Below are 27,339 nucleotides of genomic sequence, written 5' to 3'. Positions count from 1 at the left end.
GACCTGGTTTGGCCTTGCCTCAAACTTACCCATATCCCGGGCCTGCTCAGTCTGTGGCCCCCGCAGCTGGTCTGGGTGACAGGCTTTGGCCGCCACAGTGCGAGTAGGATGGTGGAAAGGGGGTGCCTTGGGGACTGCCTCCCAGCCTCTCCCTTTCAGGTAAGTGTGGAAGCCCCAGGACGCATTTCTTGGCATATCTGTGGCTCTATTTGGCCATGGACTGCCCTCTGCCAGACAGCTCTTACAAGTGGCCTTGGAGCTAAGACACAGCCCTCCCCAGGAGACAGACACGTGACCGCATGGAGACAAGTGATTTAATGACCCAGCCTAGAGCCCCACCTCTCGTCTCCAGGTGTGGTGCTCGGCCCAGGGCCGAGACTCACCATTCACCAGCACACAGGCAGCCGCGTGCTGGCACTGTAGAGGCAGCTGTGACCCAGCTCTGCAGGTGGCTTGGTCCAGCCCATGCCCCACAGTGGGCAGCACATAGCACACACCCCCAGCAGGGCCTGGAGGCCTGCGGTCCTGCCCAGACCACCCCTGGGGAGCAGCAGAGGACATGTCTGGGGTTCAGGGTGGTCGGCCTGGCCAGCATGGAGCCCAGGCCCATCTAGCAGTGTGGGTGGGTGGGTGGGTGTAGAAGCAAGCTGCTAAGGGGGAGGCATGGAGATGAGGAAGAGGCCTGAGTACAGGGGTGAGAATGTCTGTCCGAGGGGAGGCCAGAAAAGGAGGCCTCACCTACCCAGGGGTCCTGGGGCACGGGGGCAGGTGGATGGGGGGCTGGCAGTGGCAGGCACAGCTTTGGCAGAGGCTGGCCTTGGCTTGGGAGGGGCATGGGGTATGGGTGGCTGAGAGGCCACCCACAGGTATTGCTGGGCCCCAGGACTGGGTGTACCTGGAGGCAGGCAAGTCAACCCCAGCCCACCCACCTCCACTCCTGGTATAAAATACTATACATATAAAATTAACACTCCATGCACTCTGGGTGGGTCCCCGCGGCTGGGCTCCGGGCGGAGTCGGGAGCACCGGCAAAGGGGTCTAGCTGTCTTCAGTCCTCTTCTGGTTCATGAAAGGAAACCTGCTCATGAGCTGTTGCAGCTCTGACTCACTTTGCTGCTTCTAGGGAGGAGGGGGGACTCAGCTTAGGGACCAGGGGCCAGAGCCCGGCCCTTCCCTCTTTTGCAGTGATCACAGGAGCAGTGAAGCCAGGGGGAGGAGGAGGGCAGCCAGGAGGAGGAGGGGGCGGCCAGGGGAGGAGGGGGGGCGGCCAGGGGGAGGAGGGGGCGGCCAGGGGGAGGAGGGCGGCCAGGGGGAGGAGGAGGGGGCCAGGGGGAGGAGGGGGGCGGCCGGGGGGAGGAGGGGGCGGCCGGCTCACCTCCAGGACGGCCTTCTGCACGGTCAGCTGGCTGTACACGCGGATGCCCTCCTCGCCGCACACCTTCTTCAGCTCATCTTTGTTCAGCGAGAACAGCTGGGCCCCGGTCAGGATGCCGAGGCTCTCCACGATGCTGGGGAAGGGCAGAGGTGAGGGCGGTGGGGCCAGGCCCGCCCGGACCGCCCCGTCGAGGCCCGCCCACCCACGTCGAGGCCCGCCCACCCACGTCGAGGCCCGCCCCGCCCACGTCGAGGCCCGCCCCGCCCCCGTCGAGGCCCGCCCACCCACGTCGAGGCCCGCCAGGCCCCACGTCGAGGCCCGCCCCGCCCCCGTCGAGGCCCGCCCACCCACGTCGAGGCCCGCCAGGCCCCACGTCGAGGCCCGCCCCGCCCCATGCCGCTCACCGGCCACTGAAGGCCTTGGCTTCCAGCCAGGCGCGGACCTGGTGGGGCCCGGACTCGAAGGTGAGCGGCAGGTGCACCGGCTGGCTGCGCTCCACGCGGAAGTGGCGCTGCGGCGCCGCTGGTGGCGTCGACTTGAAGTGGTGGCCGTGGCCGCTGATCCTCTTGGTGAGCTCGTCGTTGACCTCGTCCATGTGGTGGATCAGCTCTGTGGGGCGGGCACGGCGCTCAGCCCCGCCCCTGGGCGTGGCCGTCCGCGGCATCCCGCCCCGGGGCGTGGCCGCCCCGCTGTATCCCCGCCCCTTGGGCGTGTCTGTCCGCATCAGCCCCGCCCCTGGGCGTGGTGATCCTCTTGGCCCCGCCCCTCCCCACGCAGACCCAAGGGCTCACCGTCTTTGTTTCCTGCAAAAGTTGGGGGCAGTTTGTGGGTTGGGCTGGAGGGACCCCAGTATTTCTGGTTAGCCTGCCAGGGCGAGGGGAGGCGTTGTAAAGACTTGCCCAGGCCATCACTGGCCAGTCTATCCTGCCCTTTGGTCAAGACCCCAGGAGCTCCAGGGCCAGTCTTGGATGGGGTCCGGGGCGGGGCCTGGGTGTGGAGCTAATGCAGCCGCGCTCCACCCCAGGGGCCGTGGCTGTGGTAGGACAGAACAGCCAGTCACCTGCTCTAGAGGAGGCCCCACGTCCTCTGGCCGAGCCTCAGCCAGGATGTTACAGGACACATAGCCTGCCTGGCCACTGCGATTCCGAAGCTTCCACCACTGCCCGTCACCCTCCAGCACCTGTGGAGATGAGGGAGAGCCGGAAGAAGGGGTCAGCCCTGTGTAGCCCACCACTGCCCTGCTCTGGCATCACACTCCCCGGCCACTAGCACTTGTGTAGGGTCCTGGCACCACCGAGCACCCCGCTTTCCAGAGGTGGAGCTCCCCAGATGTCTCTCCTGAGCCCGGCCCTTGCTCTTCTGGGCTCCATTGTACACCAACGACTTGCCCCATCCCTGCCTGGCAGGGAGGGTGCCCCTTAATCTGGTTGTGGCTGCTGACCAGCCTCCCCCCAGCCGACTCCACTTTCTGTTCCTCAGTGCATGGCCTGGTTTCAGGGTCAGTGCAAACACAGCTGGCACAGTAAACCACTTCTGGCGGCCATGAGTGGCAGATCCCTTCCAGGTCTCACTGTGGGGTCTCCCACCACAGAGGGCTCCCCAGAAAGGAAAGCTGCTCAGTCAAGCTGTGCTGGAGGCCAGAGCCAGGAAGCCTGGCATGATGGGTCTGCGAGCGGCCTGTGTCCTGGGCAGCCCTCGCCTCCCCCGGCAGCCTGGTCCTCACCTCCAGGATTTCGTCCTTAAGCACAGAGAGCTCATTGGCGTTTCGTGCTGTGAAGTCATAGAGAATCTTCACGTACTTGGACATGGCTTTCGTCGGCTGGTAGCCCCTGAGTGACAGAGGAGGGGTTGAGGCCTAGAGCTGGGCTGGGGTCCCCTCCAGGGCTAGGAGGATTTGGGGACCGACAGCTTCCCAGGTACACAGCTGCCTTTTGTGGCACTGCCCAGGTCTCAGTGGAGAGAGGCATGCTGCCAGCTCCAGCCAGGAATGGAAACTGTGACCCCCTGCCGTGGGGGAGGTGGGGCTGGCAGGAGGTGACAGGATGCCTTCTTGAATGCTGACCACACCCAGGCCACCAGAGGGGTCTCCAGTACTGACCCCAGGGGTGTGGATTACAGGGTCTAGCCACAGCCCCTGGAGACAGCTACTGTACACAGGGTGGGGCACCCTCTCACACCCCAGGGCATGGCGTGATTCTGGCAGGGGTCAGGCTTCAGGGTGCAGGGTGGATAGGCAAGCTGACCATATCTCTTATGTGTGTTTGTAGCTAGGACCCATGCTGACCAGCCCGGAGCTGGGGGACCAGCCCCTTCCACTGGTGTCTGGGTAAGAGGCAGCAGGCTTTCCAGGCAGTCCCTGGGCTACCAGGGAGGCCGGGAGGCGGGAGGCCGGAAGGCCAGGAGCATGGTGTGGCCCTCCTCCCAAAGGTTTGTGCTTCACTTGCTCACTGTGGGTGGGGGATGTGCTGGGCCAGACCCTAGCCCTAAATCACTTAAGTGCAGTGGTTTACTAGTTTCTACCGTTTCTCTTTGGTCCATGCTAAGGGTTGAACCAAGGGCCCTGCGAATGCTAAACCAGTGCTCTACCACTGAGCTCTCTTCCCTTCCTCTTCTACCCTTAGTTCTAAACCAGAAACCATGAGAAGACCTGATGGATTAGGCTGGAGAATTCTCCTGAAATAATCTGAAAGTTCCCCTTGGATTCGTTTACAAAGTTAAAGTGAACACTAGGTTCTATCTGTCTAATTGGGACCACTTGACTGAGGGACCTGCCATTGGCTGTGTGTGCCCCGAGGGGTGTGGCTTGTTCCCCGGGGCCTTACCTGTGGGTCTGTGGGGAGCTGAGGGGCGGGAAGGCTTCCGGAGGCACAGCAGGCTCTGCAGAGAGGCTGTGCTTTGGGGAGTGTCTTGAGGACAGTTGGCTCACTGGGGTCGGCTGTGGAGAAAGTGGACAAACAGGCCGGACTTGTGAGGGCTGCACAAGAGGGATGGCGACTGGCCAGGGGCTGCCTGAACACCACTGAGGACCCAGGACCTGATACCCAGACAGGGGGCCGCCGAGCAGCTGGCCTGTTAGGCTGCGGCACGGTGCCACGCTGGGGTCTGCTTGGCTCTGACCTGGTCAGCGGCGGCGGCCATGGCGGCAGGGGCAGATGCAGGTCCTTCCACCTCCCAGGGAGCCTCCTGCAGCACATCCAGGGGCGGCTCCCAGCCGCTGTGGAACTTGGGCATGTAGGGGGGCACCTGAGGCTCCCGTGGCCACTCGGAGCTGGAAGCGGGCAGGAGGAGGGGTCAGTCCCCTCCCAGTCAGAACCCCCCCACCCCGCCCTGCTCTCCCACCCTGTACCGGGGCCTTGTCCACGTCTCCCCTAGCGACTCCCACAGTGCCATCTCCTTGGGAACCAGGTGGCCACGCAGGAAGCCAACAGCGTCTCGGGAGAGCAATGGGCTGCAGACGGAGCGTGCAATGTCCGGGCCCCCACAGGTGCTGACAACCTGGGGCACAGCACTGTTCAGACAGAGCCGTGCCGCCCGCAGGACCCCCCTCCAGACAGAGCCGTGCCGCCCGCAGGACCCCCCTCCAGACAGAGCCGTGCCGCCCGCAGGCCGCCCCTCCAGAGGGCCTCGGCCCCTGAGCCCCTGCACACAGCCAGTGCGAGATGCCAAAGGTGGGCACAGGCTTTCCCATCGTCCTCCAGGCTGCCCCCACCTCCAGCGCCACCCAGCCCCAGCCCAGGCACCAGGTCCAGAGGCCCGAAGAGGAAGTGCACCAGCTCCGCAGCGCTCGGGTTCTGGATGTGCTTCTGTAGCTTTGCCTGCGGGAAACGAGGGACGGGTCAGGTGGGAGAACGAGGCTGACCTCTGCCCCACCCCACCGCACAGGCCAAGGACTCACCAGCAGGTTGATGGCCAGTTTGGTTTTCTGGAAGCAGTCGACAAATTCGCCCTCCGAGGGGGGCCGCGCCCGCAGTGTGAGGACGCCCTCTGGAGTGGAGGAAGGGCTGTGAGTCTGGGTGGCCCTGGCCACCTGTGTCCATGCAGCCCTGCCTGTCCCCATGCCCAAGCCAGGTGGGCACTGCCCTGTCCTGCCCCTGCCCGTGTGGCCCACAGTCACCACGCCCCCCTGGGGCCCCACTCCTCCGTCCCCACCTGCTGGCCCTTTCTTCCCCTTCTTCTTCCCTTTCTTCCTCTGGTTCAGCTGCTTAAAAGCCTCTGCTGCCTTCTGTAGCCGTGCCACGAACCACTCGATGTCATCTAAGGCACTGTTGAGGATTTGCTGGGGTCCGAAGGGGATGAGTTAGTCACGGGCACCCCTCCCATCGGAAGAGGCAGAAAGTACTGGCACGGGCCTGGTAAGGGTGGGGACAGGAGAGCACCCTGCCAAGAGAGATACCCACCGTCTCCTTCTCGATCCTCTGAGCCAGCAGAGCCCGGGGCTCCTCCTCCAGAGACTCACGACGGCGGAAGCCTGGCAAGGAGCAAGAGGGAGGGGAGATACCCCTTCACCCCTGACCTCAGACCCCAGGAGAGACCCCTCCACCCCTGACCTCAGACTCCAGATGAGACCCCTCCACCCCTGACCTCAGACTCCAGATGAGACCCCTCCACCCCTGACCTCAGACTCCAGATGAGACCCCTCCACCCCTGACCTCAGACTCCAGATGAGACCCCTCCACCCCTGACCTCAGACCCCAGGAGAGACCCCTCCACCCCTGACCTCAGACCCCAGATGAGAGCCCTCCACCCCTGACCTCAGACCCCAGGAGAGACCCCTCCACCCCTGACCTCAGACCCCAGATGAGACCCCTCCACCCCTGACATCAGACCCCAGGAGAGACCCCTCCACCCCTGACCTCAGACCCCAGATGAGAGCCCTCCACCCCTGACCTCAGACCCCAGGAGAGACCCCTCCACCCCTGACCTCAGACCCCAGATGAGACCCCTCCACCCCTGACCTCAGACCCCAGGAGAGACCCCTCCACCCCTGACCTCAGACCCCAGGAGAGACCCCTCCACCCCTGACCTCAGACCCCAGATGAGACCCCTCCACCCCTGACCTCAGACCCCAGATGAGACCCCTCCACCCCTGACCTCAGACCCCAGATGAGACCCCTCCACCCCTGACCTCAGAACCCTGGAGAGACCCCTCTACCCCTGACCTCAGACTACAGATGAGACCCCTCTACCCCTGACCTCAGACCCCAGATGAGAGCCCTCCACCCCTGACCTCAGACCCCAGGAGAGACCCCTCCACCCCTGACCTCAGACCCCAGATGAGACCCCTCCACCCCTGACCTCAGACCCCAGGAGAGACCCCTCCACCCCTGACCTCAGACCCCAGATGAGAGCCCTCCACCCCTGACCTCAGACCCCAGATGAGACCCCTCCACCCCTGACCTCAGACCCCAGGAGAGACCCCTCCACCCCTGACCTCAGACCACAGATGAGACCCCTCCACCCCTGACCTCAGACCCCAGATGAGACCCCTCCACCCCTGACCTCAGACCCCAGGAGAGACCCCTCCACCCCTGACCTCAGACCCCAGGAGAGACCCCTCCACCCCTGACCTCAGACCACAGATGAGACCCCTCCACCCCTGACCTCAGACCCCAGGAGAGACCCCTCCACCCCTGACCTCAGAACCCTGGAGAGACCCCTCCACCCCTGACCTCAGACCCCAGATGAGACCCCTCCACCCCTGACCTCAGACCTCAGGAGAGACCCCTCCACCCCTGACCTCAGAACCCTGGAGAGACCCCTCCACCCCTGACCTCAGACCCCAGATGAGACCCCTCCACCCCTGACCTCAGACCTCAGGAGAGACCCCTCCACCCCTGACCTCAGAACCCTGGAGAGACCCCTCCACCCCTGACCTCAGACCCCAGATGAGACCCCTCCACCCCTGACCTCAGACCTCAGGAGAGACCCCTCCACCCCTGACCTCAGACCACAGATGAGACCCCTCCACCCCTGACCTCAGACCCCAGATGAGACCCCTCCACCCCTGACCTCAGACCCCAGGAGAGACCCCTCCACCCCTGACCTCAGACCCCAGATGAGACCCCTCCACCCCTGACCTCAGACTCCAGATGAGACCCCTCCACCCCTGACCTCAGACCCCAGATGAGACCCCTCCACCCCTGACCTCAGACCCCAGGAGAGACCCCTCCACCCCTGACCTCAGACTCCAGATGAGACCCCTCCACCCCTGACCTCAGACTCCAGATGAGACCCCTCCACCCCTGACCTCAGACCCCAGGTGAGACCCCTCCACCCCTGACCTCAGACCACAGATGAGACCCCTCCACCCCTGACCTCAGACCCCAGGAGAGACCCCTCCACCCCTGACCTCAGACCCCAGATGAGACCCCTCCACCCCTGACCTCAGACCCCAGGAGAGACCCCTCCACCCCTGACCTCAGACCCCAGATGAGAGCCCTCCACCCCTGACCTCAGACCCCAGGAGAGACCCCTCCACCCCTGACCTCAGACCCCAGGAGAGACCCCTCCACCCCTGACCTCAGACCCCAGGAGAGACCCCTCCACCCCTGACCTCAGACCACAGATGAGACCCCTCCACCCCTGACCTCAGACCCCAGGAGAGACCCCTCCACCCCTGACCTCAGAACCCTGGAGAGACCCCTCCACCCCTGACCTCAGACCCCAGATGAGACCCCTCCACCCCTGACCTCAGACCCCAGATGAGACCCCTCCACCCCTGACCTCAGACCTCAGGAGAGACCCCTCCACCCCTGACCTCAGAACCCTGGAGAGACCCCTCCACCCCTGACCTCAGACCCCAGATGAGACTCCTCCACCCCTGACCTCAGACCCCAGATGAGACCCCTCCACCCCTGACCTCAGACCCCAGATGAGACCCCTCCACCCCTGACCTCAGACCCCAGGAGAGACCCCTCCACCCCTGACCTCAGACCCCTCCACCCCTGACCTCAGACCCCTCCACCCCTGACCTCAGACCCCTCCACCCCTGACCTCAGACCCCAGGAGAGACCCCTCCACCCCTGACCTCAGAACCCTGGAGAGACCCCTCCACCCCTGACCTCAGAACCCTGGAGAGACCCCTCCACCCCTGACCTACTTTGCTCACTGAGTGGCACTGGGAGGCCCACCCGGTTCTTGCCCTGAGGAGACTCGCCAGCCAGGCGCTGGAAGGGGATGGGGGCTGGGGACCTGGGAGGGGGCAGGATGGACTGACGCTGCCGGAGCTTCTCCTGGTGACCCCTGGAGGGGACAGAAGGGTCCAGCTCAGCCTGTCAATAGTCCCCTGCTGGGATGCACCCATTCCACTGCCCTCTCCGCTCAGCCCCGTCGAGACCCTCCCCCATGCTCCTCCCCGTCCTACTTCAGGGTCTGGGGGCGCAGCTTCTTCCCCAGGCGGCAGTCGGCCAGTGCACTCTCAATGTCCTCCTGCACCAGCTCAGCCTAGGGACAGGAACGTGGGGTCAGCTCGGGGTCCAGGGCTCTAGGAGCGTGGGGTCAGCTCGGGGTCCAGGGCTCCAGGAGCGTGGGGTCAGCTCGGGGCACAGGGCTGCCCCAGGACTGTGGGGTCAGCTCGGGGTCCAGGGCTCTAGGAGCGTGGGGTCAGCTCGGGGCACAGGGCTGCCCCAGGACTGTGGGGTCAGCTCGGGGTCCAGGGCTGCCCCAGCAGTGTCAGAGCCGCCCCCGCCTGCTGGCTGCCTCACCTCAACCTCGTCGCAGTGGAAGAAGTGGATGTCGGGCTTGCTCTGCTCGGGGTCCTGGCACACCAGGAGCAGCACGGAGGGGTACCTCAGCTGGTCCTGCACCGTCTGGCTGTGCTGCACGGTGCACAGCGGGAAGTTCTCCAGCTCCTCCTGGGGACAGGCGGGGGCAGGGCAACACAGCTGACTACACGAAGGCCCAGCATGGACTGGGCTACAGACCTGAGGAGGCCTTGAGTGTGGCCAAGAAAAGTGACCGGTGCCCGGGCCACGGATGACCCTCGTCCACAGACAGAAGACACGCACGTACTTGCAGCTGCACAAGAGGGTCCGGGCCTAGACACAGCCCACAGGCCGGGTGAGACAGACATGGGGACTGGCCAGAGCTGCTGGTGGCCAGAGCACCACCCCCTGCACGCAGCTGGGGCTGGCTCACTCCAGCCAGCAAGCTCTTGGAGACAAGGACATGGCCAGGCATGGAGTGAAGGCAGCCCAGACTGCCCGAAGAAGCCCAGACTCGGGTGTCCGGGCCTCTGTGAGCCCTGCACCCACAGCCTTGCACAGGCCAGAATCGGGGGACCACTACGGAGGGCTTGCTACACGTGTGGCTGAAGCACAGGCCAGATCCTGCCTCTGCACACCTGTTCCCCCGGGCCCAAGGCCAGCTGGTACCTGAGACTCAACATCCAGAAGCCTCAGCGACTGGTCATTCACTTGCAGCAGCACCTCCTGGGCCCAGACCTTCTCCTTGGAGCTCAGCTGTACCAGCTTCCGGATGGCATCATCCACGGACGTGATGGCCTCACTCTTGTCCATGATGAATGTGGCCAGGTGCTAAGGAAGGGTCAGTGGTCACTGCTGGACACAGCAAGGCTGTGCCCATGCCCAGATGGGGCTGCCCGGGGAGGAGACGGGAGATTGAGGCACCTCAGACAGCCGGGGTTCCTGAGGGGAACCCTCAGCTCGAGCTCAGGAGGAGAAGTCTCCATTCTGACTCACAGACATCTTTGGGGGTCATGATTGTGTGCTGATTCAAACCTTCAAAAAATTCCACACTGGGACCGGGAACGTGGTCTAGTGGTGAAGGGCTCGCCTAGCGCACACAAAGCCCTGGGTTCCATCCCTTGGTACCCACACGGAAAAAGCCAGACGTGACGCTGTGGCTCAAGTGGCAGAGCACTAGCCTTGAGCAAAAAGGGTCCAAGGACAGTGCTGAGGCCCAGAGTTCAAGCCCCAGGACTGGAACAAAACAAATCCAGACTCCTTTGCAGCCTTGAACTTTTACCTCTTCCCCATCTCCTGGCTCCAGGCTCCAGGACGGCCTGTGCTGGAGGCTCAGTCTAGCCCTCACCCCGCTGGCCACGTTTGTTTTCCTTTCTCCTGGATGACATAGCTTGCTGTAGCCAGGGAGGCCCTGGCTGCTGGGGTGGTGCTGTGCCCTCCGTCGGGGGCAGTGCTGGCCCAGGAAGACCCTCAGTGGATGTGCACTGCCCGCTGTGTCTTCTCTCCAGGGATCTGGCTCAGGCACTCTCCCCCAGAAAAAGTTCCTGCTTCCACAGAATGCAACTCTCCCACAGAGACACGAGGTTCAGAAAACAGTGCTAAGACAGCTGGGTAAATGCAGCATAGAAGCCAGGACAAACAGGCCAAGCTAGCTGAAAAACTTTGCAAGGCAATGAAAGCACGAGAGGAAAATGCAGGAAGCCGCGGCCAGTCGCTCACGCCTGTCACCCTAGTACTCAGGAGGCTGCAATCTGAGGACTGTGGTTCAAAGCCAACCTGACAGAAAAGTCCATGACATTCCTGTCTCCAATGCTGAAAACCAGAAGTGGCTCAAAGTGGTAGAGAGCTAGCCTTGAGCAGCCACTCAGGGACAGTGCCAGGCCTTGAGTTCAAGCCCAGGACTGGCAAAAAGAAAAAGTCTCATGGACTTACCTGCCCAGGCTGACTTTGAACCATGACCTGTGCTCTACAATACTACAGAGTCCTGTGGTTACACTTACAAGTTAAGATATGGAAAAATGGGCACTTGAATCCAGCACATGCTCAGCCTTCTGAGGAAGGTTCATGATACTTATAAAGACATGCATAACTCGCTTTCCAGTTCTATGGCAGAAAACCTTCACAGGTGGGAAACATGACACAGCTACAAGCTGGTTCACTACAGAACCACTTGTAATAACAAAAGCCGGGCCCAGCTGACATGTCCTCCAAAATGTCAAATACTGGGTGGGTATACAGGATGGGGAGGAGGAGCTCACCTGTGTGGGGTGGGGCAAACCGGAAACACAGAGTCAGCAAAACACATTCCACACAAAACCATGCTGTGATGCGAACAAAACATATCTTAGGAAATTTCGAATGGGAGCTGGGTGCTGGTGGCTCCTGGGGCCGGGGGTGCTGAGGTCTGAGGATCACAGTTGGAAGCCAGCCACAGGAGCAAAGCCCATGAGCGCCTTATCTCCAACTCACCATCCACAATCCAGCCCACATTCCCATAGTCCCAGCACTCAGCAGACCGAGACAGGATCACAAGTCTGAAGCCAGTCTAAGAGGCATCACAAGACCCTGTCTCAAAAAACAAAATTCTAACGGGCCGGGAGTTTGGCCTAGTGGTAGAGTGCTTGTATGACCCGAGTTCCGTTCCTCAGTACCATATACATAATAAAGAGCCAGAAGTGGTGCTGGATCCAGAGGGGTCTCTACCTGTAGTCAGAGCTACTCAGGAGGCTGAGGCCGGATGACAGCTTGAGCCTAGGAGTTCTAGATGAGCGTGCAGGGCAGGACAGAGCCCACGAGAGAAAGGAAGGGAAGAAAGCAGGGAGAGAGAGAGAGGAATGGAAGAAAAGGAACAAAGTTGAAGAACTTGCACGGCCTGATTTCAAGATGAATGAGTCAAAGCATGTATCTAGCATAACTGGTCAGTGAAGAAGACTCCAGAAACAGACCCACCCATGTCCAATCAGTTTGTAACAATGGCATCAGAGACATTCCATGGGGAAATGAAAACCTTTTCAACACAGATGGACACCTGTACGAGAAAACACCCGACCCCTACCTCACACATGCAAAACAGTGAATTTAAAACTGATCATTGATCTAGATGCAGGAGAGAGACGACACTATGAAATGTACAGATTGTGGGTTAGAAGACAAAAACCAAGCCAGAAAAGAAAAAATAGTTATGACTGATATCATCTAAATTACTATTTCTTCTCCATGAAGAATGGAGGTAAAAGCCAGGTGCTAGTGACTCAAGCCTATAATCCTGACTAATCAGAAGGCTGAGGTTTGAGAACGGTGGTTTGAAGCTAGCATGGGCAGGAAAGTCCGGGAAACTGATCTTCAATTAACCACAAAAAATAGCAGGAAGTGGAGCCGTGGCTCACTTTGTAGAGTGCTAAACTGAGCAAACGAAGCTCAGAGACAGAGCCCAAACCCCGAGGTCAAGCCCCAGTACTGACACAAAGCAAAACAGAACCAGTGGCAAACTATGCACTGGTGACTCACGCCTGTAATCCTAGCTACTCAGAAGGCTGAGATCTGGGGGTCCAGGTTCAAAGCCAGATGGCACAGGAAAGCCTTGGAGACTTTTCCCCAATTAACCAGCAGAACCCTGGAAGTGGAAGTGGGGCTCAGGTGCAGCCCAGAGTGGAAAATCCAAATCAGAGAGCCAGGCCCTCAGCTCAAGCCTAGTATTGGCATGCGCGTGCGTGCGCGTGCGCGTGCGCGTGCGTGTGTGGGGGCGGGGGGTCCCCCCCCCCCCCGGGGTCCCCCCTCCCCCCCCCCTCCGCTCTCTGCATTTGTGTGCAGGAATGGAGCAGAGCAGGGAGAGCCCTTGGGCTGGTCGGATTGGTGGAGATGCCCAGTGCATTGGGGCTGGCAAACCTTTCTCCCTCTTCCATAGCTCCTTAAGCTAAGTTCACCAAGCAGAGGACAAAGGTGACTGTGAATAGAAGGACCTCATTTTTAGAGAGACAAAACGGTAGCAGTGGCTGCTGGTCAGCACGGTCAAGACCAGGGGCCGGCGGGGGGGGGGAGGGCTGCAACCACAAAAGGGGCCCCAAAGGAGCGTGGGGTACTGACAGAGCTGTCCTAAGCCCTTGTGGTGGTGGCACCAGAATGACCTCATCAACTTAACTGTGTGGAAAGTTAGAAGCAAGGCCAGGCTTCCGTGTCCCTGTGCTGTGCATCTGCTTCTTCATTGGCTGGGACAGGAATCTCTACCACTTCCACCCTTGCTGGCCTACGCCAGGCAAAAAGGCCCCCAAGACAGCGAGGCTGAACCAGACGGACACAATGCAAAGTCCAACAGCCAGGGTGATTGGCCCAGGTGGTTGCTTAGCAAGGAGGGCAAAGTCCTACCCCAGAGAAAGATGGCAGAGCTGTCCAGAAAGGAAGGGACCCAGATGGAGCCATCCGTCCCTCCACACCCTGTCGCCGGCACAAGGCCCCACATAATGTCCTGGTTGGCCCTGGCCACCCCCGCACAGCAGCCTCAAGAGCCTTGGGGACCCCTGAGATGGGCCCTTGGCCCAGTGCGCAGATGAGGAAGCTTGGGGCTGGCCTGGCTCCTGCTGGGGTGGGGCTGGAGTCTTGACAGGGTGAGTCCTCGGCCTCAGGGCCATCCTCTCCCTGGCCTTCCTCAGACAGGAACCAGCCAGCTCCCAGGCACGGGGAGGCCATTTAAAAACTTATCTCCTGAACTCTGACTGTGAATTAGAACTGACCTAGGAGAAGCCTCTCTAGATCTGGCAGCTGGTCAAAGGGGGCCGGCTACCAGTCTGGCCGCAGCCTCAGCCACCCGGGCTCCTTGCAGCACTCCATAAAGGACCTCTTTGTTCCCATTTCTCCTCCCAAGCCAGTTCCTTCTTTGGGGCTAGGATGACAACTTCCTCCCCACAGGCTCTGGAATCTCCCGTGTCGAGCCCCAGGGTGCCGCTGGCCACAGCACCGCTGCTCTTCTGGCCCTACAGTGACTGCCCCAGCCCTTCCGGCCTCAGTTTCCCCCTCTCCCAGGACGCTGGGGAGAGGTACTTCTGGGGCCTGTCTCACCTGGACGTGGTACTGCGAGGTCTCATGCATGATGACATTGGAGTTGGAGTACTTCTTCCTCTGCTCTGGACAGAGAGACAGCAGCTGTCACTCACCCAGGCCATGGCCCCCCCCCAGGGGCCACTTAGGAGGGTGGAATTGAGGAGGGGGTGCTGCTCCATGAGCCCCTCTCAGCCACCAGGCGGACTGTACTGTATGAGGTAGGAGTGGTGGGAACCCTGAAGGTGTACAGGAAGCCTCCACCTGGGCCTTGGGACAGGGGAAGGCCCACGGCTCAGAGTCTTTAGGGGCCTGCTTAGAGCAGTGGCCAAGACTGAGAGGGGTCTGTGCCTGGGGATGGAGTGGGGTCTGTGCTGAGGTGGGATGGGGATGGAGTGGCGTCTGTGTGGGGTGGGCTCAGCCTCACTGTCTGGAGACTGCCCTGCCGTGGGCCACCATCCTAGGATCTAGGGTCCAGGTCGTGGCTTCCCTACCCTAAGAACTACCCTGGACTCTCCCAGCTCCAGGGCATCTGGCTCTGCCAGCTGTGCAGTACCCAGCATGGGAAGGCGCAAATGAAGGGAGTGGTGGACCCAGGGCGGGGTGTGGCTGGGCGCCAGGCCTCCCCTGAGCACACACACCTGGCAGCTGGGGCCTAATGACCCCTCGATCAGGTTGCAGTGCTGCACGGAGGAATCAATATTGATGCCCTCTGAATTATTTGTAAAGGCCTCTCCCCTTACCATGTGGGTGTGGGGGAGGTGCTCACGGGAAGCCGGGGTCCAGAGGCCTCCTCCAGCCACGCCTGGACACAATCTGGACATAGGCAGGGGCGAGACTGGCAGGGCTCCACTTCCCCACCTCCCTCGAAGCCCAGCGTGTCCTCAAGCCTCACTCACCAAACAGGTCCTTGGCGCTCATCTTGGCCACACCAGGCACACTGTCAGCCCTGCCCAGGCTGCCGCTGCAGGGAGACAGCACGTGAGCAACGAGCCCTCCCACACCACACCTGTCCCTGGGGACTGTGCCATGGAACTAGGGGGCAGGTCGGGGTGGGTCTTACTTGGCAGCACCGGGGCAGCAGCTGATAGACCCTGATTGGCTCATGGTGTCCTTGGAGACAGCTGGTGGCAGCTAGTGGCAGGGATGGTAGACTGTGATGGGGCCAGGGTCTGGGGTCAGTGCCTGGCCCACACCTGAGGACAGAGAAGCCAAGCTGGTACTTCCTCCTAGCAGGCCAATGGCTTTGCTATTCCCAGGACTGGACCTATGACCTTGCTGAGGGACTGTCCCTGGTTCTCCAGGTCCAGGGCCACAGCCCTCGATGGCCTGGCCAAACTCCCCAGGGGATCCTCAGGGAACAGAGTCCAGTGGCCCCTGGCCCAAACGTGTCCACTGAGGTCTCATTTCTACCTAGGCCCTTAGCCTTGCACAGAGAAGAGGCTGACTGAGAGGCTGGGAAATGGGGCCAAGGCTGAGAGTGGGGAGCTCTCTCAGAGCACAGAGAACAGCTCCCCCAAAACTGCTGAGGGAAGCGGGAACTGACTGCCACAGGAGAGTGGCAGAAAAGCACCAGGCTGGAGCCCTGGGAAGGAAACGACCGATGTCAGAGAGAGATCAGGTGGGCAGACCTGGCTCCTACCCTTCCTAGACCTCTCCCCCAAGGGTGCCTGCATAAGTTCATGGCCCCCAGGCCAGCAGCCTCTAGCAGCTACCAAAGAGGCCAGCTCTGGGGTTTCTCTTGGGCCAGAGAGCCCATTTCAGAGAAGGATCCTGTGGTTTGTTTCTGATGGGTTCCCCGGTACCCAGAAGGAAGTCTGGGGGATATATAGGGTCTCTTTACCCTGGGGTGGCCAAGAGCAGGACTTTGACCACGGGGGTAGCAAGGGTTAGCACAGGGAGGCCCTGGAGAAGATAAGGGTGGGGCCCCCTAGTCTCCAGCACAGACGAGAGTCTCTGTCCTGGTCAAGGCCTCTCCAGGGGTGGAATCCCTCTGGCCCCATCTTTGAAAACTAGGCTTGACTGCCGATGTGAGCAGGTGTCTGATCTGGGCAGGATTCTGTGGTCTCCCGGGTAGAGGGGAAATACCCAGGGCCAGCCTGATACTGAAAGGCGACCTGAAGTGTCAGCCTGTCCCCAAGTCCCTGAAAGGAGAGCTAGATAACACCTTTGACTGTCTTTAAAGGCTCTGCAGCCAACAACCCAATGGGTTCACCTGTCTTCCACCTCCTGGAAAATGTCACCAGTGAAGGTGACAAGAAGGAAGCTAGTTCAGCATTTTGGGGTCTTCTCTAGAAGGGGTCACCAGCGGGTGGTGGCATGAGGGCCAAGGCACAGTCTCAGAGGCACCCTCCCCCTCCCATGCTTTCTGGTTTGACCAGGTCCTCAGGGACTCCCCACTGCCGGGGCCTGGCTCCTGGCTTGCCAGAGGGGGCTTGGCCAGATTCTTCTGTCCAACTTGCCATGGAGAATGTCCGGAATGCTCATGACCTCAGTGGGTGAGTCTAAGTGTTTGTTTAACAGGATTCCTGGCAAGCCCAACCTAGGGCTCAAAGCACGTGGGGCCAGGTACACACACCTGAGCAAAACAAACCAGCACAGACTCAGGCCTGCAGGCGCACAGACCTGTGCAGGCTAGGACAAGCCACCCTCCCCTTTACGTCTAGGCTGGGACTTTTGCCCCAAGTTGGAGGGCTTCAGGGCTACCCCCTGCTCCCAGAAGTCTTACTCCCAGGGCTTTCCCCAGCGAGGCCCAGAGAAAACTAGTGTCAGTGGAGCTGGCGCTGACCAGGCCCCGTTCTGGGGGCCCTGGGGGCCCCAGCTGCACTTTGGTTCTGTAGTCCAGGTCTGGATGTGAAGGGAGGGAAGTGGAGGGGAGGAGGCCCAGTGGGGCAGGGAGGGTGGAGGACCTGACTCCAAGTTCAAATTCCAGCTCCACATGCTGAGTGACCTTGGGGAGGGGTCAGCTTAGTCACTGGGGCGCCTGGCTGCCCTCCTGGGAGCTGGGTGGGGCCGGGGACAGGAGATCCTTCAGGTCCAGGCTGACTTGCTCCGGGAAGGGTGGTTTTTGGGAGTCCTCCACCCACTGGGAGAGAGGGGAGGCAAAGACAAACTGGGAAGGTCTGGGCGGGGGCCCTAGGCTGGGAGGCCAAGGAAGGGGCTGGGAAGGGGCGGCAGGTCCAGGAGGGGCCTCGGCACAGGGGGTACCGCAGACAGGCTGGGAGGAAGGAGGGTCCCTCCCAGAAGGCCTGCTCACCGGGATGGGGCAGCAGTGGCCTGCGGTCCCTGGTCAGACGCAGACCAGCGCAGCCTGACCCAGGGCCAGGAAACTGGGGCAGCCGGGGCGGACACCCACTGGCCCTTGCCAGCACTTCCTTCTAGGGAGACGCTGCCCCTGCTCCCCTTCCCCTGGGCTTCACCCCAACCTGCCCCCTGAGGCCCGACCCGCCGAGTGGGGGACCCCGCGAGCCCCCGGGCGGGGAGGAGCGGGGGGGGGGGGGGGGACGCGGCGAACTCCCGGGAGGACGCACTCACCCGCTCCCCGCCGCCGCGCTGGGTCTCCGCGGCCGTGCGCTCCCCGCCGCCGCCGTGCGCTCCCCGCCGCCGCGCTGGGTCTCCGCGGCCGTGCGCTGGGTCTCCGCGGCCGGGGAGGGGCCCGGAGAGGAGGAACCTGAGCGGCAGGTTGGCGAGCCACCCTCGAGAGCGGCGGGCGGGGAGGGCCGGGCGCGGGGCGGAGCTGGGTGCGTGCGGCTGCAGGTGGTGCCAGCCGGGGAGCCGCCCGGGGCCGGGCGGAGCATCTCCCCTCCCCGCCTTCGGTGGCGGGGAGCCTGGGGCGGCGGCGTCTGGAGAGGGTCCCTGCGGGGAGCCCCACGCTGAGATCACCTAGCTGAGCAGGTAAGGGCGGCCTCCTCCTGCCCAGCCCCGTGGCTGCCGGGAGAGGACTGTGCAGAGCCCCAGGCGCCCTGCTCACCCGGCTGCCACAGCTGCTCAGGGCAGGGCAGGCCACACGCGGCCCAGCTGATGGTGTCCACCCTAGGAGAGGAGGCAGCAGGGGCCCTGACCTGGGCCTGGGCCTGCGGCGGGGATAGCGGGAATGGGTGCTGCCCGGGACGGCATGGTCCCAGGGGGCAGCTGCAGAGAGGCAGCACCGGTGTGTGTTGGAGGGACACAGCCCCTTCCTGGGAACGCGGTGCCGTGCCCACGGGGCCAGGCGGCACTGTCCTCTGGCCTGCATGCCGGGCCGTCACCGTGCACTTGCTTGAGCCCAAGGCAGGCCTGGCTTCCTGGTTCACAGCCTTGCGCAGCTGATCTCACAGAACCTGCCGGGCCCTGCCCCGTGTGTGACCTTGCCAAGGCCCAGCAGGTGAGGCCCAGCACTCAGCTGTGAGCAGGGAGGAGCAGGGGCACACCTGTGCCCTCACTCCTCTGGGCAGAGCATAGGAAATGTGCCACGTGGTGAACAGCTGAGGAGGCTGCCAGGGTCCCACCTGGCCGACACACATCTGTGTTGGGCCCTCTGGAGCCAGGGGGCCCCCGAGCTTCAGGTGACCACTGCTTTTTTGTCAACAGATGCCAAGGGCTTAATGCCCAGCTGACTATGAAGGTGACAGGCTCCTTGCCTGGCCTGCAGGACAGGCTGGTGACAGCAGAAGTACCTGGCCCATCCTGAGTGAGGGAAGGAGGGTCCAGGCCCCTCCCATACCACCTGTGCAGCTGTGCAGCTCAGCATCAGAGTGGGAGGGCAGACCCTCGGGTCACATTCCCCATGGCCTTTGGGGGCTGCCGAGGAGCCATGGGTGAGATCAGGTGCCCAGAGAGAACCTCGTCCAGGTGTGGGGCCTGCCCACAGAGCAGAGAGCTTCCAGCTGAGTGCCAGGCAGCCAGGCCAGAGGTGAGAGGGGGCTCCAGGACCAGGTAGTACAGGTGGAGAGGAAGGTGGACTCGTGTGTGTCAGAGCCCATGGAAGGTAATAGCGGAGAACTAGGTACCCAGGTCAAACCCCAGTAGTGGTATAAGAACATTTATTTAAAACAGGAGATTTGAACATGTTATTTCAAACAGACACACCAAAAATGAAAGAACAATAAATAAATATCATAAAAGTATGTTTAGAGCCTGATACCAGTGGCTCCAGGCTGAGATTAGAGGGTGCAACGCCAGCCTTGGCAGGGAAAGTTAGTGACACTTTTATTTCCCACTGACTGCTGAAAAGCTAGAGTTGGAGGTGTGGCTCAAGCGCTGGAGCACTAGTCTTGACTAAAAAGCCAAGCCCTGAGTTCAGGTACTGGGACACACACACACACACACACACACACACACACACACACACCCCTGTGTAGTTAGCTAAGCCTGCTAACTCTTGAGCCTTCATCCCAGTGGCACACACACACACACACACACACACACACACACCCCCCTGTGTAGTTAGCTAAGCCTGCTAACTCTTGAGCCTTCATCCCAGTGGCACACACACACACACACACACACACACACACACACACACACACACACACACACACACACACACACACACACACACACACACACACACACACACACACACACACACACACACACACACACACACCTGTGTAGAGTTAGCTAAGCCTGCTAACTCTGAGCCTTCATCCCAGTGGCGTTGGAGGCAGGAGGAGTGAGTTTGAGGCCAGCCTAGGCAAAGTTACTGAAATTCTATTGCAAAATAAAAACGAAAGTGTATGGAGTACGGCTCAGGTAGTAAGAGCTTGGCAGCCTGACGGGGGTGCATTGGCTGGGCCTGAGAAGAGCCCAGGCCTGGCTCGGGGAGTGCAGCAGGCTCTCAGAACCAGACTCAGGGCCAGTGCGGAAATCTGGGATGCCAAGAACGTCTGTGTGAGAAAAACACGTGGTGAATGACAGCAGCCAGGCTCGCCCTGGGGACCTGGCTGTGGAAATGGCTGGGGTGCCGTTTCCCTGTGGTGGGGACAAGGTGGACCCGCTGGCCACCCTTTTGGCAACAGCGATGTCTCTGCCTCCTGCTAGGCCCTGGTGGCAGCCGTGGCCTCTCCACTCAGCCACAGGGCTTGCATAGCACCTGAGGTAACCATTCCCCAGGATTAACACCCCCTCTCCCCCTACCGGGACCAAATGCAACACCCGTGTCTCAACAATTTGTTTTATCCTGGACTTAAATGACTACCCCACCTAAGAAGATTTGTAAGCCATCCCAAACCACGGACAAAGCCAGATGTGGAGATCTGCCTCGTGGTAGAGCACCGGGCCCCAAGTTCAGGCCTCAGTCATGGCATGGAAAAAACCAAAAACGAGAAAACACACAAAACCAAAGCATTTACAGCAAGTCATAGGAAGGAGGCCGTGGAGACCGTGGAGTGGGCTGCTCAGGCACACTCACCTGAGGAAAGCAGTGAGGGCTGCCAGCTGCAGGGCGGCCTCCAGGCTGTGCAGTGCCAGGAGAGTCGTGCTGAGGATCTGGTCTACCCACAGTACGAGGGTCTGCCACAGCATGAAGTGGACAGACAGGATGCTGCCTCCTGCGGTGAGGGCCAAGCTGGTGGCCAGCTCCACCTCAGCCTGCAGCAGGTTGCCCTTCATGCCTGGAGAACAGAGCAAAGGGGAGCGGGGGGTGGGGTGCAGGATATCCCACGAGATCCCAGGATCCTGTGCAGCCGGGCCTCCGCCTTGCAGAGGACGAGTGTGAGTGGATGAGATTCGGGAAGGCTGCCCACGATGGCGGCCCAGGACGGAGAGCACCACAACTGAATCTGTCTCTGAAAGTTTGTTTCTAAAATTATGGGCATCTGCTACCTTTTCCTAAGTCCAAGTTGAATCAAAGAGATTTTGTTTAAGACTTCCAAAAACATTTTACTCTGGGCTAAGGCAGTCTGGTTCTGGAAAATTTCACAAATACTTATAAAAACAAAACCGCACATTTTACAAACAAATGGGTCAGTCATGGAACATGCTGACTGGAAGTTGCCACCAGCTGACCCTACTTGCCTGAAGGGTGTTGAGGGCCTGCCATGTGCCAAGTGTCTGGGGGCTGTCCACTCTGGCATCACTGTGGGCCGGGGCCCTCCACCCCATCCCTTGCAGGCTGGGTTCAAGTTCTCCAGCTCCACCCTATGGGCAGTACCATCTTGTGGGCAAACCATGGAAACTCCACACCACTCAGGCAGCAGACACTGGAAGCCCAACACTGTCTGGGATGGACAGTGAGGAAATTCACTCTGGCCACTTTTTTTTCCCCTCCTCTTTGGTCATGGGACTTGAACTCTGGGCCTGGGTGTTGTCTCTGAGTTGTTCAGCTCAAGGCGTTCACCTACCCTTGGAGCCACAGGGCCACTTCCAGATTTCTAGTGGTTAATTGGAGATAAAAGTCTCACGGTCCTAAAGACCAGCCAGGGCTGGCTTTGAACCACAATCCTTAGATCTCAGCCTCCTGAGTAGCTAGGATTACAGGTGTGAGTCACTGTGATTGACTCACTCTGGCCACTGTTGAAGTTCCAGGTCTGATAGCAAGAGGACAGAGGTTAGCGTCTCCCTATGCCTCAGTTTGCTGGCCATATACACAGCGAAGACACTGTTAAGAGGCCGGGCACAGAGCCTGGAAGCAGTGAGCAGCAGCTCCTATTCCTGGTGTCAGGGTGTTCATGGTAGGGTCGTGTCTGAAAAACAGTGACCAGGCCGCGCAGGGCAGGGCTCCCGGTGGGGGCCGTCTTGGCAGTGGGCTCTGGGGAGGGATTTCCACGTTTTATTTCTGCCAAGTAGGAGAACCTACCGTCACCTGAACTGTGTGGCTAAAGAAAAAAAGGAGTTGGTTTTAACAGACACTAGAGGTGATGGCAGACACGACCTGAGCCAGACAGGAGAGGCTGGGCCCCTGCTCTGCGAGGATCTGATGAAGTGGGCCGGGCGAGAGGGCAGGAGGGTGGGGCAGGGCAGTGTTCTGGGCTCCCACACCCAGCTGGGTTTCTGATTGCTGCGCTATTGTGGAATATGGGTCCAAACATGAAGAGGCCACTAGTGTCACCTGTCTCTGGGACAAAGCCTTCGAACAAGCAGTTAATACTTAATGACATGTAAGGCGATGCCACACTGCACTGGGGGAAGCAGTTTGAAGGAAAATGTCTCCAAGGACCATATGACAAAGAGATCAGTATGAGAAGGTTTAGCGATTCAAGACAGCACCAGCGCGACCATAAACCCGCACCCTCTCACAGCCAACTCACCCAGGTACAGCCGGGCTCCCTCCAGAATCCCCAACAGAAGTAACAGAGTCAGGTCGAGGACCAGGCAGTTCCTGGGATAGCCGAAAGCCTGACCTGGGAGAGTCATGGAGTCAGGTCAGCCCTGTGTCAGCACCGGCTCCTTCAGTCTGCCCACACTCGTTACTTACTCTTATACACCATCACCAGAAGAGAAGCTACGAAATACAGGGCAGAGTACAGCACACTGAGATGGAGCAGCATTTGAAGAGGAACTGACGGGAGCTGGTGCCTGGTCAAGGACCTTCCGGTTCAGCAGAAGGGGTATACCTGACAGGGCAGCACGCCCTAGGGGCTGTGACCGTGCCACCTGTCCTATGGCCACAAACCATCAGAGCTGGTGTGGCTCCATTAGGCAGAAACCCACAGGTTCATCTGGGGCTTTGATGGCTACATGGATTCCTGGCATGGTCACAGGAGGGGTCCCTGTGGCTACATGGCAAAGCTGGACCCTTCCCATCCAGGTGGACCAAGGACTGAGCACCACACGCCGGCCACAGGTAAGGCTGTGGGAGTGCGCCAGGTAATGCCACCTCGTTGCAGGTTGGTAAGAGGACAATTGTTATTAAGATAACATGTATTTTTCCCTGACTCAGGACAGAATGTTAAAATCTCCAGTAGTGCCATACACTTTGCACGTTTACATAAAGATGAACCTAAGGCTGCCCAGAAGCTGGCCAGTCTGGCGGGAAGATGAGGGCCATGGCACAGCACCCGCCTGTGAAGGGAACTAGCCTGAGCTGTGGACAAGGGATCCGGCGTGACCGGCAACGCTGCTCCCTCCCCAAAGATCCCAGTCCGGATCAAGGAAAAAGTGAGGCAGGCAGGCAAGAAGGGCACAAAAGGCAACAATCCAGTTGTGGGGGCCCAAGCCACAAGGCACAGGAAGCAGGATGCGTCCGCAGCAGGATACCACGTCGTCAGAGGAGCCTCTCCCTAGAAAAGAAGGTCAGTGCCACCATCAATAGCCCAATGGCTGCATAGCAGTGCTGTTTAGTTCTTCTCGGACCCACTTTTTTAGAGGACACATGGTGAGTGGACCTCAGCTTGCCCTTGTCTCTCACCTCTACATCCGCCTCTTTGAGGAAAAGCCTCTGACTTCCCATGCCCAGGACTGGGAACAGAGTGTACCCAGAGCAGTGATGGAGCAGGGCAGGCGAGGAGCCTGGGTGCCTGCCCCAGGCCAGGCTGGACGAGGTGTGATCTGTGCCTTGGGAAAGGAGCACCCAGAGCAGAACTCAGCAGCAGCTTTCTTACTGTGTGTGGTTTCTGCACATTTATCACACTTAAATAATTACGTGGAGACCTTTTTTGTTATTAAAAAATCTTTCATAATCGATTACAGTTATTTTGCTTTCTGCTCAAATGTTGTTCACTTCTCCACAAGATTCCTTTGGAAAATGTTTTAATTTTTTCCCTGAATTAGCCATCTCTTGGGGCTTTTCCCTCTGTTCTCTTTGACTCTGGTTTTTGGCTGTAAAGAGATCCTTGATTGGACAAGACCAGGGCCAGACTGCCTGTCCTAAGCTCACAACAGCTGCACATGTATATAGCATGTGCATGACTCGACCTGTGTATTCCACCAGAAAAATTCAGAGTTTGGTCAAAATCTTCTATGCAAGAAGCTCTGCTTCTGTGCAGTAGGCAGGGCAGTTATCTGAACCTGGCCTGCAACGGTTGGCTGTTTTACTGTCTCTTTCCAGGAGGATAAGAGAAACACAAGGCTTGATAAGCTTTCATTGGCCATCTGACTTCATGGGCTGACCTGGACCATCTGTTCCAGAGCTGTGAGCTCTTGTGTGGGCAGGGGCCACACACTAATCAACACAGGACTTCAGTGGCAGGCTCTGGACAGGGGTCCCCGTGGGCACACCTGTGAGTTCAGTCACCAAAGGATCTACAACTCCCTCTGCATCACATTGCAGCAGGACATTCTAAACCTGACCCATTCTCTTCCAGGACCCAGCGGAACTAGATACCTGTCATTGAGTGGATTTCAGAGTAACTGGGGAGTTCCTCACTGCAGATACTTACCTGTACTGTGAGGGTTTCATACTTGCTAGGATGGGACCACTTGAGCCATATTTCTATTTCTGGACTTTTTTTTTTTTTATTTAAATAAGTCTCACTGTAGCTGGGTGCCCTGGGTCAGGCTTATAATTGTAGCTACTCAGGTGGCTGCAATCTGTGGTTCAAGGGGTAGAGGGGTAGACTTAAGCTGAAGCACTCAGAGACAGCACCCAGGCCCAGAGTTTAAGTCCCACCACACACACACACACACACACACACACACACACACACACACACACACACACACACACACAGTTTCACTGACTGTCAGTACTGGGGCTCGAGCTCAAAGCTCCAGTCTGGCTTTTTGCTAGGTAACTGGAAACAGTTTCTAGGAATTGCTTGGTTGGTAATGGGGCTAGACACCAGGACCCGGGCACTGTTTCTGAGATTTTCTGATCAATGCTAGTACTGTACCACTTTGAGCCACAGCTCCATTTCCAGTTTTGTGATAATTAACTACCAATTGGAGACGAGTCTCATGGACTTTTCCTGCCAGGACTGGCTTTGAACCACCATCCTCAGATCTCAGCATCCTGAATAGCTATGACTATAGTCTGACCTATGGTACCCAGACTTTTCTTTTTTGCCACTTCTGGGGCTTGAACTCAAAGCATGGGCTCTGTCCCTGAGCTTCTTTTGCTCAAGACTAGAACTCTACCACTTGAGCCACGGCACCACTTCTGGCCTTTTCTGCTTATGTGGTACTGAGGAATCATACCCAGGGCTCACACCTATAATCCTTACTAGTCAAGAGCCTGAGATCTGGGAATCTTGGTTCAAAGCCAGCCAGGACAAGAAACTGAGACTCTTACAATATTTCCAACTAACTACCAAAAAACTGGAAGTGGAGCTGTAGCTTAAATGGTCCTAGTCTTGAGCAAAAAAGGTCAGGGGCCAGGCACAATGGCTCACCCCTGTAATCCTGGCTACTCAGGAGGCCGAGATCTGAGAATCAAGGTTCAAAGCCAGCTTGGGCACAGAAGGACCTGAGACTCTTATCTCCAATTAACCTCTAGAGAAGGGGAAGGGGGGGCTTGGCTTAAAAAAGACAGAGTTCAGAGTTCAAGCCCTACAACCAGCACACACACACACACAGGCTAACATTAGGGCTGGGATAGACCACCATGGGAGACTGCTTGTCCTACGAGTGTGAGGGCCTGGTTTCCACCCCTCACACCTGGAGTAAATACATGGTGTCACTTCTACCAGTTCACCGTCACAGACTGCCCTGGAGGGACGTGGACCCTTCAGATCATGTGGAGCGCGGCTGTCACCACGCAGGCTGACAGGGAGGGATGTGGACCCTTCAGATCAGGTGGAGCGCGGCTGTCACCACGCAGGCTGACATGGAGGGACGTGGACCCTTCAGATCAGGTGGAGCGCGGCTGTCACCACGCAGGCTGACATGGAGGGATGTGGAGTGTGGCTGTCACCACGCAGGCTGACATGGAGGGATGTGGAGTGTGGCTGTCACCACGCAGGCTGACATGGAGGGACGTGGACCCTTCAGATCAGGTGGAGTGTGGCTGTCACCACGCAGGCTGACATGGAGGGCCGTGGACCCTTCAGATCAGGTGGAGCGTGGCTGTCACCACGCAGGCTGACATGGAGGGACGTGGACCCTTCAGATCATGTGGAGCACGGCTGTCACCACGCAGGCTGACAGGGAGGGATGTGGGCCCTTCAGGTCACCATGCAGGCTGACAGGGAGGGATGTGGGCCCTTCAGGTCACCATGCAGGCTGACAGGGAGGGATGTGGAGCGTGGCTGTCACCACGCAGGCTGACAGGGAGGGATGTGGTGCGTGGCTGTCACCACGCAGGCTGACAGGGAGGGATGTGGAGCGTGGCTGTCACCACGCAGGCTGACGGGGAGGGATGTGGGCCCTTCAGGTCACCATGCAGGCTGACAGGGAGGGATGTGGTGCGTGGCTGTCACCACGCAGGCTGACAGGGAGGGATGTGGAGCGTGGCTGTCACCACGCAGGCTGACAGGGAGGGATGTGGAGCGTGGCTGTCACCACGCAGGCTGACGGGGAGGGATGTGGAGCGCGGCTGTCACCACGCAGGCTGCTGCGGGGCTTTCGGACCCGCGGGGCTCGTGGGCCTGGACTCCAGCGCGGCGCCGCCTCCCGCGGCCTCCCGAGGGGCCTCCCGGTGGAGCGGGCGGGAGCCCGGCGGGCGGGGCCCTCGCGGCGGCGGTCCACGTCCCCGGACGACCCCAGGGCGCTCCCCTTCGCGGCCGCAGGGCCTCGGACGGGGCTGCGGGACGCGGGGCGGCGGGGGGGCGGCGCCACCGGGGCCCCATCCGCGCTCCCGCCCGCCTGCCCCGGCCCGCCGCCCGCCCCGGCCCGCCGCCCGCCGCCCGCCGCCCGCCGCCCGCCGCCCGCCGCCCGCCGCCTCACCTGGGCCCGCGGCCGCCATCTTGCCGCCGCGCCTCCCGCGCTCCCGGCAGCCTCTCGGCCGCGCCCTCCCGCCATCTTCGCTCCTCCCGCCGCGCTCGCAGCCGACGCCGTCCGCGGCCCCCGAGCCCCGACTCGTCCGGCCGGCCGCACTCGGGCGCCTCCGGGCGGGCGCCGAGGCCCCGGAGGCGCGGTTCGGAGGCGCTCGGCACGGTTCGGCTCGGCCTCGGGGAGGCTCGGCTCCCGTCGCCGGCGGCGCCAGCCCTGCCGGCCGGCGGCCGCGGCGGCCTCCGCCCCGGCGGGAGCGAGGAGGGCCCGCGGAGGAACCGCTCGGAAGCCTCGCGCGGCGTCGGGGATCCTCGGACGGACTCGGCTCCCGACTTCGGGCGGCTTCGGCTCCGCCCGGCCCGGCTCGGCCCGGCTCGGCTGCCCCCGGCTCCGCCCGGCCCGGCTCGGCTGCCTCCGGCTCCGCCCGGCCCGGCTCGGCCCGTC

General features: G+C 60.4%; 2 protein-coding genes across 4 annotated transcripts; both read right to left on the bottom strand.

Annotated features, from left to right (window-relative positions):
• Positions 1-300: 300 nt before the first annotated feature.
• Positions 301-17,706, bottom strand: Eps8l2 (EPS8 signaling adaptor L2). Its single transcript, XM_090347103.1, has 21 exons — positions 17,644-17,706; positions 15,173-15,305; positions 15,009-15,073; positions 14,131-14,195; positions 9,748-9,909; positions 9,079-9,228; positions 8,739-8,818; positions 8,475-8,617; positions 5,773-5,843; positions 5,525-5,651; positions 5,271-5,359; positions 5,116-5,190; positions 4,722-4,870; positions 4,493-4,643; positions 4,198-4,310; positions 3,099-3,204; positions 2,436-2,555; positions 2,167-2,239; positions 1,780-1,984; positions 1,376-1,508; positions 301-1,119 (listed from the first exon to the last, which is right to left on the bottom strand). Exons 2-21 carry the CDS (start codon positions 15,214-15,216, stop codon positions 1,039-1,041), a joined length of 2,202 nt encoding a protein of 733 aa, XP_090203229.1. The 5' UTR covers positions 15,217-15,305; positions 17,644-17,706; the 3' UTR covers positions 301-1,038.
• Positions 17,707-19,680: 1,974 nt separating this feature from the next.
• On the bottom strand, positions 19,681-27,135 carry Tmem80 (transmembrane protein 80). Of its 3 annotated transcripts, none has more exons than XM_090347100.1 (6): positions 26,851-27,135; positions 23,271-23,309; positions 22,505-22,598; positions 22,338-22,430; positions 20,501-20,702; positions 19,681-19,976 (listed from the first exon to the last, which is right to left on the bottom strand). In XM_090347100.1, the coding sequence occupies exons 1-6, from the start codon at positions 26,923-26,925 to the stop codon at positions 19,940-19,942; spliced, it is 540 nt and encodes a 179-aa protein (XP_090203226.1). In that variant the 5' UTR covers positions 26,926-27,135; the 3' UTR covers positions 19,681-19,939. The 3 variants fall into 3 exon arrangements, with proteins under 3 accessions (XP_090203226.1, XP_090203228.1, XP_090203227.1); XM_090347102.1 differs by having other exon boundaries at positions 23,287-23,309; XM_090347101.1 differs by having other exon boundaries at positions 19,681-20,702.
• Positions 27,136-27,339: the final 204 nt, after the last annotated feature.

This window comes from Megascapheus bottae, chromosome 16, assembly GCF_031878675.1.
Source record: "Megascapheus bottae isolate mThoBot1 chromosome 16, mThoBot2.hap1, whole genome shotgun sequence".
Classification (NCBI taxonomy): domain Eukaryota; kingdom Metazoa; phylum Chordata; class Mammalia; order Rodentia; family Geomyidae; genus Megascapheus; species Megascapheus bottae.
This window is presented reverse-complemented; position numbering and strand designations above follow the sequence as displayed.